We start from the raw sequence: 15,610 nt of genomic DNA, 5'->3' as shown, positions 1-15,610 counted from the left end.
AAATATTTATTGGCAAATTTGGCAAAGTTGACCGGTACGGTATGTTTCCGATGGGGAGTATTTGGTGAGATGAATTAGAATTAGATTAGTAGTTATACGGCTTAACAGGGATCATTCGGTACAATGGAATGTGCAAATAATTTAATCTAAAATAGATTATTTGAAAATTGGTTGATTAGAATTCAGGAGAATTTAACAAATATATTGTTTCTTGGACATTTCATATCATAAAAAATACTCCATAATTTAGTAACAGGAAAGAATGTGCAAAATATGCAATTAAGAAACTGTTGGTTTCATTTATCTTCAAAACCCCGACAGCAAATTCATCTCGAAATAATATCGATGAAAAATGCATAAACTCTACTATTTACATATGTGACCTCGTGTTGCCACCATGTAACGTCAATCAAATATAAAGAAATTTGAATTTGACCCATTTCATCCGTGCGTCAATAAAGTGTGCGTGTACATATGGCATAGTAAAGAAGCCGAACCAAACCACGGTACGATGATGTTGGCGATGCGTAGCGAAAGAATCATTTTCCCTTCACAGAATGTTCCAATTTTGACTCGCCCAATACACGTGCCAATGGTATCGGAACCTGCCACCAGCAGTGTTCCGGGATGAGATTGATGTACCGTGCCGAACGAAGAGAGAGGAAAAAAAACATCCGACCATTTCCGTGCGATCATATCACGGGTGTAAGCGGAAGACCCTACCCGACAATATCTACTCCTGCCGAAATCCCTCCATCGATCGGTCTGTGGCCGATGATTGGGCTATTAAATTTATGACTTTTTCCGATTTTCCCGACCCGTTGCACTTTGATTTCACATTTGCACTGGCAGCGGGAATGTCTTCGTGTCGTTTTCGTAGCCATGAATGGGATCAATGGGGTGGCACATTTTCCGGCGACACAATCCACGGTTCGTTTGATGTTGGGCTGTGTGCGTTTGACTGGAATTTTCGAACAAGGAATGAACTGGTGGGTACAAATTAACCCTGCTCGTTCGATTAAACTCCTTTAGCACGAATGAAGTTTCAATCCAATCGAAGCTAATGCCACCGGGTAATTTTGCTTCCGCAGTTCGACGATTGCTATTGAGGCGTTTGCCGTACCGACCAAAGCAGAAGATGGTTCGCACAAATTCAATGAAGGAAATCATTATTAGGATTATTAATCCTTCGTTTAGTGGAATGAGTTCTCATATAATCATTTCGACGAAGAATGTGTTACAATGCGTATCTATTGCAGTAAATTATATTTTATGGCTTATATGAAGGAAGTTCATCGGAATTTTGTTTCAATTTGAACCGGTCTGCAGGAGACATAACACGACATTGTCGATATACACCGAACAATTTAAGTTATTTGACGACGGTGATTCCCTTCCCAGTCCTTCCGATTGTTTCCGCAGCTCTCTGCCTGCTCTCTGAACTATATTGTCCTATTTCATAACAAAGAGGACGGAACAACATAATCCTTCCAACAAAAGATTAATTGTTTGGAGACATATCCTTTTTTTGATTATTTTTTTAAATGAAAAATCCACCATTGGAAGCAATAGATTGAAAACCTTCTAGTAAAGCTTGTTCACATGTTCAAAGGATAATTCAATTTATCTTCCATCGTTTTCCATTCGCGGGATTACAACAATGTGAATGATTATTTTGTGTGGTTTAAAGTTTCATTTCGCATTTTGTTATAAATTCTTTGCTTATTTTTAATTTTCTTCAATAAATTACGAAATGGATCCTTACAAATCATTTAAGTCAAGACTAAAATTAGAATTATGTCGAGCAGATTTTTTAGAGCAAACGTAAGGAATTGATATTATTAATGCAGAGAATTAAATATGTATTTTAGAAAAGTAAACAATAAGTTTCTTACCTAGCTATTTGCTTAAAGTTGAACTTTCGGCGGGGCTTCTTATTTTTCGCCGAATCTCGTCCCTTCTTCCAGATGTGCGTTTTCATAGCCGTTTCCTGTGGAAGGATATTAATGGAAAAGTTTTAAAACACCGAATTTCATCATCAGTGCAAAAAAAAAAAACAGTGTCATTAGCAAGTTTAAAAACATCTCCCGAGATGCCCTGCAGGGCAAAATGAAAAATAAGAGGCAAAGATAAGCGTTAAATCAGATTGTGCTAAAAAAAAGGATTCCTAATCCAATGTTTCTCGTACTCTATTCATCCAGGAATATAAAATGGCACGGATACATCCTGAGGCTCATATTGCTAGCAGATTGTAGAAAAAGTTTTCTCTCATTGATTTGGATCCATTATTTTCATGTCTTTTCAAGTGGACAGGGAACATCGGGGACGTGTTTAAATAATCGAATCCTTTGAATACCCTCGGGACTGAAATCCTTTTTTGGTACACTCCGATTCAAACTTTTCCCTTTTCGTATATTTCAGCTGTAAGTGACCATTCCAAGGTGTTTTTTTACAAGGTTGCATACAACGAACTTATGTATCTCAACACTCGCAACCACTAAAAGCTTCTAACGTGCGTGGAACACAAGCATCAATTTATTACTTCCAATAGAAGCGACACAATTTATGACCGATTGCACTACCAAACCACCTCGAAAGCTACCTACCTGATACTCGAACGATGGCCGCAGATAGTAGACGGCCATTTCCTGATGAAAAACTGGCGTTACTGAGGCCGACATTGGCGGCACGATCCATATCCAATCGGCCGGACAACCATTCCTGGGTGGAGAATGTGCAAAACATCAGTTTTTGTGGTAAAAAAGGCGATGTATTCCTCTTCCCCCAGTGGCAGAAATAATTGTACAGCACGGTGAAATATTTACCTTAGCTTGGTTTCGTTTTCAAAGTGCTTCATGAAGCTCTCGCTGGCGGTGTGATGATCGACGATGGTAATATTGCGGCTCTGGAACGAATGCAGCACAGCGATATTAATCTCCACCAGCGCCTTATCCTTCCAGAGCGACGTCGGGTTTCTTGTGTCCAGTCCCATCTTGATGGCGATTGGCTAGGAAAAGACATTAAAGGTGATTTTTAAAGCGGTTATTCAGCGCTTTTTAATCCACTCGTCCATGTCGTATGCTACACGGATTGCCTACCTCCAGGAGGTTTCGTCGGTTAGCATCGCACAGATTGCGGCAACCGATCTCCGTCGACATGTACCAACCGCTGAAAGCCGTTGCCGTAAACTGGATGCCACCGCAATCGAACAGCATTGACGATACCATCGGCACGGCGTACCACCGAAGATTGAGCTCGGCAAACCATTTAAACTGTGGATGACTGAGTGGCACCTCCAGGATCAGCTCGGGCGGATAGTCGAAGTAGTCCGGATCGTGCCCGTTCGCCGACACGACCAGCGGCAGGATATCCCACTCCGTCCGCTTACTCTTCCAGCCGAGCTTAACGCAGAACTGAGATCAAACAGGAGGGGAAGAAAGAAAAAATGCGAACAAATCGAAAGATGAGTACGACTGCACATCACGTGCGGGCGGTTTGGCGAGCGCCATGGGTTCGATTTCATACATCAGTAAACTCGACATTGGCCGGATCACCGATAATTTTACCGTCTGCGTTCTTATAGCCGGCGTACGAGATAATCTGATTGTTCCAGATGCGGTAGTCGTGTTTGCCGTCCGTTCGCTGTGGGAAAATTGTGATGGCCGATCTGGAAGTGGCGAAAAAAGGTGGTGAAAGTGAAGCGAAAAAGATGAACCGGATCAGACGACTTTATCGTGTTCTCTGTTTGCACGAGAGGCTTACGTGGGTATTAGTGAAAAATTGAATCTGTTCGATTATCTTGTGACAACGATTTTGCTCTATTGAATTCGGTCAAGGTGTGTCTGTGGTGCTAGTTTGGGGTATTTATTTTCCATTATATTTGTTTTTAGGTTTCATCAATGTGGGAAAAAACTTGATTGAATTTTAATGGCTTGTACAAAATGATGTCTAATATTGAAATGCTTGATATCAATCAAACGGTCGCTATACTTTCATAAACATATTTTGATACACGCATTGCATAACTTCTGGCGTATGATTATAGATTTTATTTTCTATTTCCCTACTATGATCTAGCCTTCATATTGCATTACCATCAGCATGAGATAACGAGTAAAATATTCTTCACTTGATTGGCTAAATTGACAACCCCACACTTACTCACACGGTTACGTCGTAAACGAGATTTCCATTTTATATTATAAAAAGAGAAAGAAATCACAGCTCATGTGTGTGAGGTGTCAATATAAGTATACTCGTCTCTCGGAGGAAGGATTCCGAGCTTCACCACTCTACAAAAGGATATTTCTACAGTGAACCTGCTAAAGTGAGGACGTGAGCAATAAAATCAACACATCCACACATACACGTACACGTACACGGGCACAAGCTTTATTCACGAGCCCTGACACAAGATTACCGTCGGTATATACAAACGATAAAGTACGTAGAGCATACCTGAGGTTTCCTTTATTGGTCGCATATTTGATGTGATTGCAGATCGCTTCAAACATACCGCTGGTGGTCGTAACGTATCGGCAATCGAAAACCTGTACGGGTGAGAAAGGAGAAGAGCACGACAGAATGAGACATAGCGGAAAGGGAACAGTGTGCAGCATATTGTGAGGCACTGGTGGCTGCGAAAAAAAATTGTAAGTACACTTCCAACGTGCTCTCCGACACACCGGTGTACTATCGGCACTGAGATCGCCCATATCATCAGTGTGATCGGATCATCGGATTATGCAGTCGATTGCATTCGCGTGCCAACCGTTACCGGTGTTTGGGATGCGGATGCAACGTAATGTGGTGGCATCCGGTTGAATAAGGTACGATACGAAAAGGAAATGGCACAAAAGGGAAAAAAGCAAACATGCTCCTCGGAATATCGAAAGTGCATTGCGGTGTTGTAGCACCGATTGATGAGTAACACCCAGATGGCAAATGGTTGATGTTTCTTGTGTATGTGATGAAAAACGCAATGAGCCAATCAGTAGCGTATTACGGACAAAAAGGTTAAAGAGGAAAATACATCCGCGTGCAGCTATCCGGTTATTTCATTTCCGCTCATGGGATATTGAGCACGTTTAGCTTCAAATTCGTTAAAAGATTATCTTTAATTTAAAAAAATATGAAGGGAAAGAACAACGTGCACAGAAGTAAATGAACCATGGTTTCAATGTACCTTTTTTCAATGCAGGACCAATATTTCATTATTCACATACACATATATCATGATAAAAATTCTTTATATCATCGACTTTAAATTCCTTAAAGCAAATTATCGACCTAAAACAGTTTCCGCCCTAAATATCTTTGTGTCGGTTAGCTTTAAACCCAAACCAACCGGTGGTTGACGAGATGATGCCGTATATTTGCTAGGATAATCCTTTACCATCAGGTTCAGATTTGTCCCTTTCGTAGGATTTTATGCAAAGGATACCCTAGCCCGACTGAATCTTCAGGCAAAGCACCGGATCAGGAAATACGAGTCGTTTTCCCAGGAAAAAGCTTCCAGCTGTTTCGTCCCGTGGAACGATATTGACCCAATACGAAACACGTTCTCTCACATTTACAGGTGGTCAGCTGGTTTTCCATTCCGTTCCCTTCTTCTAAGGCTTGCCTAAGCCCCTTCCAGCTACGATTTTCCAGCTGTTTATCTTATGAGAATGTAAATTACACCGGCTTACTCCTCCTTTCGTGGCATACAAAGTCCGGCAAGTGAGCCATTTTGGGCAGAAGAAGCTTACTCGTTCCATCTTGAGCGAAGGTGTTTCATTTATTCCTTTTCCCATCTGCTTGTTTGTGGTAAAGGCGAAGAGAGGCTGAATACGAAACACATACACATAGCTGACTACCACCGACCGTTTATATGGCTTGTCATTTCCAGCAGCCCCGGTTTCTTTCGGGAGACAAAAACTTAGATTCACAAAAGAAGAATGGATGCATGAAATTGCAGCAAAGGACTAAATTAAGTTCCACAACTTTGACCACTCGTCTTGCGAGACTGAATCTGAAATATCACAAAAAGTTGTGGGTAGCTTAGAAAAAATGATACGGACTTGTTGCATTCGGTTCCCTGTGTTCCTGAGCATCAACGGAGTTGTGTTTAGGCATTCTTTACGATACGTTTCACCAGCTGATATTATAATTTAGAGGTGGACCCAACAATGAGCTTAATTCCACTGACCAGTGTAATTCGTTGGTTATCATTCCGGCGCAACTACTTTATCATTCATGGAGATGGAATTTGCTGCAGCACTAAATATGGATGCTTATCTCGAGAAAAAAGTATTTAAATATATGGCTTAAAGCATACCGAAGCATTCCAATGAATTCATCACAATGCGAAAACTGTGCTGATGAAAAAAAATATTTATGATTACTTTGCATTTCGTTGATATCCGTCTGCGTATTGCACGCTTAATAAATTCATTCCAAATAATTTAAATTTGAATACAAATTGAAATTCAAATAAAGGTTTCTTACTCATGCTTAAGTTTATTCTACTATTTGATTCATAATGTAAATTATTTTTAATATTCAAAAGTCCTTACTTCAATCATAATGGAGACGCCCGGTAGTTTACAATGCTACAAAGAACTAGGCGTCTCCATCTAAAAAAGCTCTCTTAATAATCTTTTAAGGCTTAAATCAACGATGATTAACGATTCAAATAAATCAAAAGTACCGTATAATCTCATGCGGAAGTATTCAAAGAATCCTAGTAGATTGCAAATCACCCATAAAAATCAATGTTACATTCTTGCATTATAAAGATCATTTACAATCTATGAACAACATGGACTCCATTTCCCTCAGTGCAGTGGCAGTATGATTAATTGTGCATACGCAAATGTAGCAACTTCCACCGAGCATGATTTCAAAAGCCAAACCCGGAAATGGTAAAGCGTGCAGCAACACCCAAGAGAAACAACCACAATCTCCCGTATAACCCATACCGAGGCTATCTTTCGCACAGCAAAACGTTTAGATTGCTTTGCATTTTTCACCATTCCCCTACTGGTTGGAACCCGTCACCTCAAGAACCCAATTACGTTCCTTTCTGTTCGCTCTCTCTCTCTCTCTCCCTCTACCGCAGTGTGCGAAAAGACGTGTGCACACGCCATGGTCCCATGCTCAGGGCAGGCGATAATGAAAATAATTTAATTTTTCCTTCTTCATCATTTAATTTACACCCTTGTTGTTGGGTAGCCCATTGCCGCCTTCGGCACGGGTGGCCAAGTTCTAGCACATGCTTTCATCGTTGGTGGCGCGTGCTGTTTGCTTGGTGTTCGGCTTTCTTTTTTTTCGTTCATTCCCTTTCTCCCTCTCTTTTTATTTCCTTTCATTGCTTCTGCTTCATTTTGTAGCTTTCCAATGAGCTTCCTCGTAGTGGCAGGGAAATTGTCTTCGCCAAGAACCGGCATCGTTGGGGCAGCTCTGTTCTATCTTCTAGCTGCCCGTTGGGTACGAGGGGTACGCTAATTACATAAGGACTATGACTCTCAATTTAAATAATTAATCACTTTAACTATCACCCTCCACCAAGCGTGTCCTGCATGTCCGTGGGGTTTGGTTTTCAACGAACGGATGTAGCATTCTCGTCTGCGCTATGCCGCAGAAGAATCGTTTTTGCTGCTCTCGTTTTACTAAGCCACTGTTGTGCTTTTGCCCGTACGAAGAAAACGGTTGCCAGTTTTTTTTATTGGTCTCCATCCGCACTGTTTGTCTCGAGCGAGTTTTGGTTCGTTTAAACGATAATTCTATCGATTTCTTGTCGGTGACTTACCTGCAGCTTGGACCACTGTATCCGGCCGATGCAACGGGACGAATTGCGCCAGGCCAGCTTCGCACCGTAGATCAGCTCGGTTTCCGTCAGATGGTAGGAGCCTGTTGCTTCCACCTCCTTCTGCACCTGCTGCCAACGACTATCGTGTGCGGGTGATTTTAATCTGCGAAAGAATGATTGGACAAGTGCAGCAAGAAAGTAAAGTTAGTGTAGCACGAGATCGACAACACGTCCGCCAGACAAAAGAATGCAAGCAGCAAAATTCCCCTAACCGTAGCAAGAACGCTTAAGCAGGGGTGTGCAGCTGTGTCGAAGAAATTTACCAGTAAATAAAACAAGATGAACAAAAACCTCCTTTACCCCTCCCTACCTCCCTCCCTCACGATAAGACAACGTAAAGAACCCACAACCGGAAGCAAGTGCCTCGTAATTTTGCTGGTTATCGCGAACAATTTAGTGCCCCGACTAGCAGCTGACTACGGGGCGGCTATCTCGAAAACAGATTGAAGAAATCTGTACCATTTAGCTTTTTTTCGCTTTCGCTTCTTGCAGGTTTCGCAAGAAACCGGATTAAATGTGCCTTGCTTTACGCGCACACCAACCACAACCAGACGCTTCGCGTGTGTGTGTGTGCGTTTTTTTACGCGCACAAAAATCTGGCATAATTTTTCCTTCGTTTACTAAACACTGGCATTCGAGGTCATTTGCAGGCGGTGGAAAAGGCACCCGACAGGCGGTAGGAAGTGGGAGATAATTTGTTGAAAGTTTTTAGCACTCGAATTTGGGTCATTTCGTTCATTTTACTGATTGCCACCGGCACGTATTTGTTCGTGATGCGGTCGCTTGTAAGAATTTTGACAAATTGAATGAGCAGTCGAGCAATGGTGTTAAACAGTGTCACATAAAATTTGAGCTAATGAGGAACTGTTCGTGTGATGGATGTGTTGGGATAAAAAAGTTTAATTTTGTAATGTATTATGAATTCACATAATTTTACAACGATGCCAAGGAGAGTATCCCCAAAGATTGTATAACTTTCTAAACTCACGTTGGCATAAAAAAATTCAATTAAATAAAATAAAATCATCCCATTAACCAGTAATCTGCTTCAAAGCACATGATTCGAATGAAAAACGTTCAATCAATTGAACTCGAAGAGCGATTGTTCTGAACAAAATTGACAATGTGTACAGCTAACCGGTTTATAAACGTCCTTAACGTTCAACAGCCGGTGTTTTACCCGTACAATCTCCTCAACACGCAAAGGGGACGAAGCAGAGCACAACCGATGGAGTGTATGTTTGCAGACGGTTCTCTTTCTTGACGATGTCTGTGCTTTCGAGCCCATTAGACTGCTCTATTGCAAAGGAAAACTATCAATAAACAATTTCTATAGATTCTGCTGCTGATGATACCGCTTTGTACCGAAAGCACTTGTTGAGTTAGGCGACACAACATGTGTGTACAGTCAGAAGATGTGCACTCCTAGACCTTTCGTCAGACAAAGTTTTGCGTGAGTGTTCCTTACCTAATCATGCTTATCGTGCTACGCTACTAAACAAACAAACGTGGGGAAGGATACTTGGATGCTACTCTATGGACCTTTCTTAGGACATTTAGCACAAACTCTCAAGGCACGTAAGAATTTTCCACACTGAGTCCCTGCACGGCTACCTTTACTGCTTTTCAGGAGGGTTTCTTAAAGGGTGCTTCCATTTCAAAGCGACACTTCTGATTCCAGCAACTAAAGGCGACCTTAGGATTGTATCGGCACGAGCCATGTTACAACTGGCAAAAGGACATCTGACATGTTTATACCGGTTTTAGCCGACCGAATGGTAAAGGGTGTGGAAGAAAAAGGAACACAGCAACAATGCACGTACGTTCCGGATTTTACCACCATAATAACACTAGGCAGCACAGGTCATTCCCACCAGCAGTCGTAACCATCAGCATCATCAAAGGTAAAGACACAGCGCGAGGGGGCAATGAAACGTCCCGATGACAGACCGAGGATGAATCCTGGAGCTCATCGCAAAGAGATTTCCTGTAGCCCTTGTAGGGTTCCCCTGGTGAACCGTACCGTGGTGCGGTCAGCAAGAAGCGAACCATGTTCATTCGGTTTTATTTGTCTCCATTGCCGATTGCCCGGTGGAAAACGGACTGGGATGGTGGGCTTATGTAACCGAAAAACGAGAAGATCTCGGTGGGACGACTTTCCACAGTGTTCCCGTTTCAGTAACGCTCGTGCACAGCGTGAAGCCTACTTTCAGGCGTTTTCAACCACACTGGCCCAGAACATCATGTTGTCGCCTTTACGTTCCTTCCTGCTTGCGTATGCAATTTTCCTAGCTCTGATTAAATCTCGGTGAAGATCTCGACGGGTATTCCCTTGTGGGGAAGCGTGGGCAGGATTTCTTGCGTCCGTGGGAATGTTTTGCCTACCATCCTGGCAGGACGCTATGTGTCATCGTTTACACGCTCTATAACACAGATCCCTTTCGGGTAATGCAGGGGGAAGGCTATGACGGGACGTACGTACGAATGGTCACCAGCATCTTCGTGCCGGATGTAATTGAGACGAGCATGTACATTTCGGGTGCCTAGCACCGAATGGCCCACAAAGGGTAAGTTTGTCGTTTGGACGCACGCGACGCCAGATCCTTTGGCTTGCCGCGTAATGGAGCTAGAATATTAAACTGCTTTGTTGCAGCGACACGATCACCATAACAATCGCTGCTAATGATGATGATTTGTTAATGATTGTTGTAACGTTTCGGTACAGGGGGACGACCATACTCAAGCTAATGGTGTGTCATGTCTAATCCAAATGATGCTATTCCGTCGATGATACGCACGCAGTTTCATTAATTAGACTTTCATGTGTGCAATGTTCGTGGCGATGGCTTTGTTTGTAAACAATCTGTGACAAACATGTAATATATTAATTTTATTTTGAAATAAGAGAATTGCATACATTGAGGCGTTAAGCGTCAACAAACACAACAGCAATTGGTAATACACCTTTCTGAGCATTATCTCATAAGAAAAATTATTGCTGTAAATAAACCTGCAACAAATAATACAATTTCAAGGTTATTCGCTTGGTTGGTTATCACGGAGCGAAAGATTATCTACAATGGCTTTAGCCACAAGTTAACACAATCCACATAATCCCCAATCCATCCGTCAGTTTGTTCTATCCATTTCAGAGTATGATAGTAAACGTAATACTTGCTGCTATCTCCTGGGATGTTTACGTGGTAGATAATTACACACCAGTGCTGGATGTATCTCTTTCGCTTGCACCATTGTTGCAGGCTAAGCCAGCAACCCCTATAGCCGTCGGATATTTAAGTTTACTGCAATGAACATTCTTTTTATCCACGATTATGCTTCCTGATTCATTACACCCCGTACGAAAGTAGTGCAAGCAAATGGTTTTTTTTGCTTCCTTCCGTTTTCCGTTCTTGTTTTCAATCTGCCGCCAGCATTTCACGTGAAGAGAAGTTTATTTATTTTCCTTCGTTTACATTGGTTGTGGAAAGTAAAAAAAAACACCTCAACCCCAAAACTACATGCATCAACATAGTGGTGCGTTGCATTTTGTTTGAAAAGAGTTATACAAGAGCTAAAAACAAGAACACGGCGTTTGTTTGGGAGGGTACTACCATTAACCCGCTAATTAGAGCGTGCATCATGCATCCTGCTACGAAAACAACAATCATCCCCTGTTACCTTTCGTCAGCTTTGTTTGCAACCGTTGACTGTTGCCAACTAATTTTCCGGTCTTTGGTGAAAGATAAAAATGCATGTCATGACGTTAAAAGGAGCAGCAAAAAAAAGTACAATCTGCAGGAAATGATGTTACAAAACGAATCATAAGCTTGGTTACATATTTCACCACCCATGCTTAATGTTTTACTCAATTTGTGCTGCTCATCAAATAATTCGTTTATGTTGTTGGTTGGCTCGATAAAAAGCATTCGCTTTTTCCCCCTGTGGTAAAACCAACACAACTGAGTGGGAATTATTAACGCCCTTTTAAAACTCCTCCAACACGGCCATGGTTGAGCTGCGGGGCAATTCGTGCGGTTCTAACTGCACCGCACTATTTGGTGCACCGGAATGCGTTTAAGTTGTTTTTCTCCCATTGCAGTGGGAGTGGGTACTGGTTTGATAACATTTTAATCCTGCCTGTTCCATTCGAATGGTGTGGAATTTGTTTCCGTACAGTAAACACACATCCAGCGTGAGATAGGGAGTGTGCTCGCACGGCAAATCACAACCGAGAGCCGCACCGAGAGTGCATATCGCCAGCGCTTTCGGTCGCAAGTGTGAACAAGTGTTGCGGTATTGTCCTTTGAATGGCCACACACACACACACGCAAATGGTCTGGATCGTCTACCAAACCGGAAGCCAACGGCAATTGATTCACAATCAACCGGTGGCTGAAAAAGGACACCGCACGCTCTTCCTTGTTCCCGTGCTTTGCATCGGCTTAATTGTTACTGACAAATGCGATTCTAACCGAAAACCGTTCAACCGAACAATTGACCAACAAATTTACAACGCTCACGGCTGTGGTTTCGGTTACGGACAGTGTCGACGATTGGCGATTTGTAAGCGAAAATCGTTTCGTTTGCTCGATTAGTGGTTTAAATGGACCACAGAAAGAGAGCTGAAAGCGCGAGATTTGCATAAATAAAAGCTTTCACAACTGAAGCAAACCCACACAACTTTTGCGGGCAGTTCTAAACCAGCAAAAGAAGATATATCGGATGTAGAACTGTTAAGTCCAACTAGCGTTGTTTACATTGCTAATGTTATCAGCTGGTGACATTGAATATTTATAGAATATTTGATGATGGTTCGAGGTTGTAAGCTCGTCATTTTCCATCCCAGCTCCATTTTTCCACCCAGTGTTCCTTTTAAACAAACAAGACTTCGCATTACATTCCCATTTTTCTTTAAATAATTTTCGCTTGGTTCGGTATTTCGATTAGATGCAGACCAACAAAAGCGAGAAGGATCAGTACTTGGAAAGCAACAAGAAAAAAAAGGAAAGCTCATTTACAAGTTGTAACGAGTTTGAATTACGTACTTAAGCTAGAGCATAATTGTGCTGAATGTATCCACAATGGGCTTGCTCACATCGGAGGTATTCGAGGACCATCGATAACTTTTGTTTGCATTCCCATCGTCCTTTTTATAAAAATAATCAATGTTTGTTGTACTATGCACACACTCTCGTTCCATTTTCACACTTTATGTAAACAATTTATATGCATCCACAGTCAAGTTCATGCTCTGCTCGCTAAGCATCATCGCTGTAAACAAATTAAACTCTCTTTTTAACACAATTTTATGCCGATTTGATGCCATCTATCCAGCCGGATGCTAATTAGCAAAACGGTGGAAATATTCATAATCAACCGAACATTTTTTCGACGGTACTTCACGAAATTACGAAACTCAGCACGCACTTCAATACTTCCACGCTTTGCAAATTGAATTAGTGCCGGGTCGGTGGAAAATAGAAAATAATGTTTTTGGCTAGTAATGTTTGGGCCGGTACATCCCCCACACCAATTCGGGCGCATAGAGCAAACGATAACGATTGTATTTACTGGCGTGATTTGGATAACGTTGGTCCGCTGGCGAGGAAGTTAAGGTGGGTGCCTCTCGGTGAATTGATTGCCCATTCTGGTTAATGGTGTTACAAAACTTTGTGCAGAAAATGTCTGCGCTCAATTGCCTCAATTCCTGCAAGCATAACAATTAGTGGACATTTTCGCTAATTCTATTTTATTGATGGTTTGCCGACGCCTATTACATTATGGTAGAATTATTGTAACAAGATACGATTTAAAATTTTAACAAAACATTCTAATTGATTTACAAGATTTTACATAATTGAACCAGAATGAATGGACGTTCCGTTAGTGTACTAGTAGCAGCACGACAGGACCGGTCCAAAATCCCATTCGGACCAATCCCCCGTACGCTGGACTGACTATCCCACTACCAGGCAGACCTAGACCTTTTGAGATTGTTGTGAGATGAAGAAGAACCAGGTTTGAATTAAAGTTTAAAGGTTGTACGCCTAAAAGTATGTAATTTGCAACGCAATGTGCGATTGGCTACAGCAAATAAACGTCAACCCCACTTTACGTTGCTATTTTTTATGTACATCTACATTATAATTCACTTCAAACAATTGTGTCGATTAAATCCCTTCATGGAGCTCAATATTTGCTTTCGGGTAAAATCTATCAATCCTATCTGATCTGTTTAACATGATCCGAATAGCATTCATTCGAAGCACTTGCGAGATGTTGAACTGTTGTAAATTCACACGCAATTTTACCAATTTGGGCTTGCTACGCCAGATAAAACATTTTCCAGAACACGAACCAAACGATGTTAAATAAATTTCATTCATACGCGTCACATTGACAGTTGGTCTTTATTTTGACACGCTTTAAAAAGAAGCGGCGTATTGTTTTTCTTCTCAAATTGCTTTCAGCGAGGGCTTAGGCAACAGGGTGTAAAAGTATAAGTAGGAAACATGAAAATAATAGGATTGTGACTGGTGTGAACTCTTACTCTTACGTCACTGGTAGTACACCTGTATTTGTGAGTGTGAATAAGTTTGTTAAAAGAGCTGACAAATGGTGAGGCTTACAAACGAAATTAACGCGGTGTCTTTAACCTTTCCGTGAAGTAAATCACGAAATAATTTGAAAACATGCTTGTAGAACATTGTTACGTTCGTTTGTTTATGTTGTGCGTTCACTTCGCTAGCCATTTTATGGCAAGAGAGCAAATTCCATTCCATACCGTGAAAATTGCATCTACCCATGAAATTTGTCCAAAATACCGACAGTTACACATTGCATATCCGCGATAGCCTTTTGCCCACCGTCCTGCTGGGAATCCCAATACCACCCACTAGCGGAATAATAAGATCCCCCGTGCAAAGCAAACGACGCAAAATACCTTTATGCTTTGGTGGTGGATTACTCCTAAACCACCCGATCGGTGACAGCTACCCGTGGTTGTGGCCAAATGCGAAACAGGGAAACAAAAATGGATGGCTACAAAAGTGCCCGCCAGAGTCGTAAATCCTTTACCCTTTTTTGTCAGGTATAGGTTCACCGGAGGGATATTTATTTATAAGATACAAACCATCGGGTAGGTGGCTTTTTGAAAAACGATTCCGTACGAACAAATAGAGCAAATCAGTACCAATCGAAAATCGTTCACCCGTGTTGATAACGTATACAGACAGTAAAGAATGCATTTTTTTTTATTTTTGTTTCGTTTTTAAAAATGCTTTTAGTTGAAACTATGGGGACGCTTTTCTGAAAAATTCTATATATTGAAATAACTTGTAGAATAGTTCGGATGATATGAACATGATTTCAAAAAAGTTCTCTACTAATCAATGCAATGCTACAAAACAATGTCTTCTGACGAACAACAAAAAACACCCACGGGACAGCGAGACAAACCACATACCGTCGAAATGAAACGAAACCTTTTATTAACAAACCACAATCCGTGCCAGTGTCGCCGTGGTTGAGGTGTGTCAAAAGCAAATATTTTTCCAATCGCCCACTAGCATCGGGAGTAAATAAACTCCACGTGGTCTGATGGTGAGCAACTTTCACAATTTGCACTGCCACCATAACACAACAAAGGAACCCTTCCATGTCAAACCGAACACTCCGCACAACCAAACAACAATGGAATGGAATGGACAAAATCGCTGAACAATCAGTGAAAAGGGTCCTGAAGCTTTGGCGTTTGTT

At 41.6% G+C, this 15,610-nt stretch overlaps 1 protein-coding gene across 1 annotated transcript in view; it reads right to left on the bottom strand.

The window, feature by feature from the left end:
- Window positions 1-15,610, bottom strand: part of LOC128300309 (nitric oxide synthase) — a 49,547-nt gene that overhangs the window by 12,234 nt on the left and 21,703 nt on the right. The window contains exons 3-9 of the mRNA XM_053036327.1: window positions 7,793-7,955; window positions 4,459-4,550; window positions 3,526-3,667; window positions 3,099-3,413; window positions 2,826-3,007; window positions 2,607-2,721; window positions 1,896-1,990 (exon numbers count right to left, since the gene is read on the bottom strand). Coding sequence (XP_052892287.1) covers window positions 1,896-1,990; window positions 2,607-2,721; window positions 2,826-3,007; window positions 3,099-3,413; window positions 3,526-3,667; window positions 4,459-4,550; window positions 7,793-7,955 — 1,104 coding nt within the window. The remainder of the gene's footprint in view (window positions 1-1,895; window positions 1,991-2,606; window positions 2,722-2,825; window positions 3,008-3,098; window positions 3,414-3,525; window positions 3,668-4,458; window positions 4,551-7,792; window positions 7,956-15,610) is intronic.

Source organism: Anopheles moucheti, chromosome 3, assembly GCF_943734755.1.
Source record: "Anopheles moucheti chromosome 3, idAnoMoucSN_F20_07, whole genome shotgun sequence".
In the NCBI taxonomy this organism is placed as follows: domain Eukaryota; kingdom Metazoa; phylum Arthropoda; class Insecta; order Diptera; family Culicidae; genus Anopheles; species Anopheles moucheti.
The sequence above is the reverse complement of the archived record's forward strand: the minus strand, read 5'-3'. Positions and strand labels throughout refer to the sequence as shown.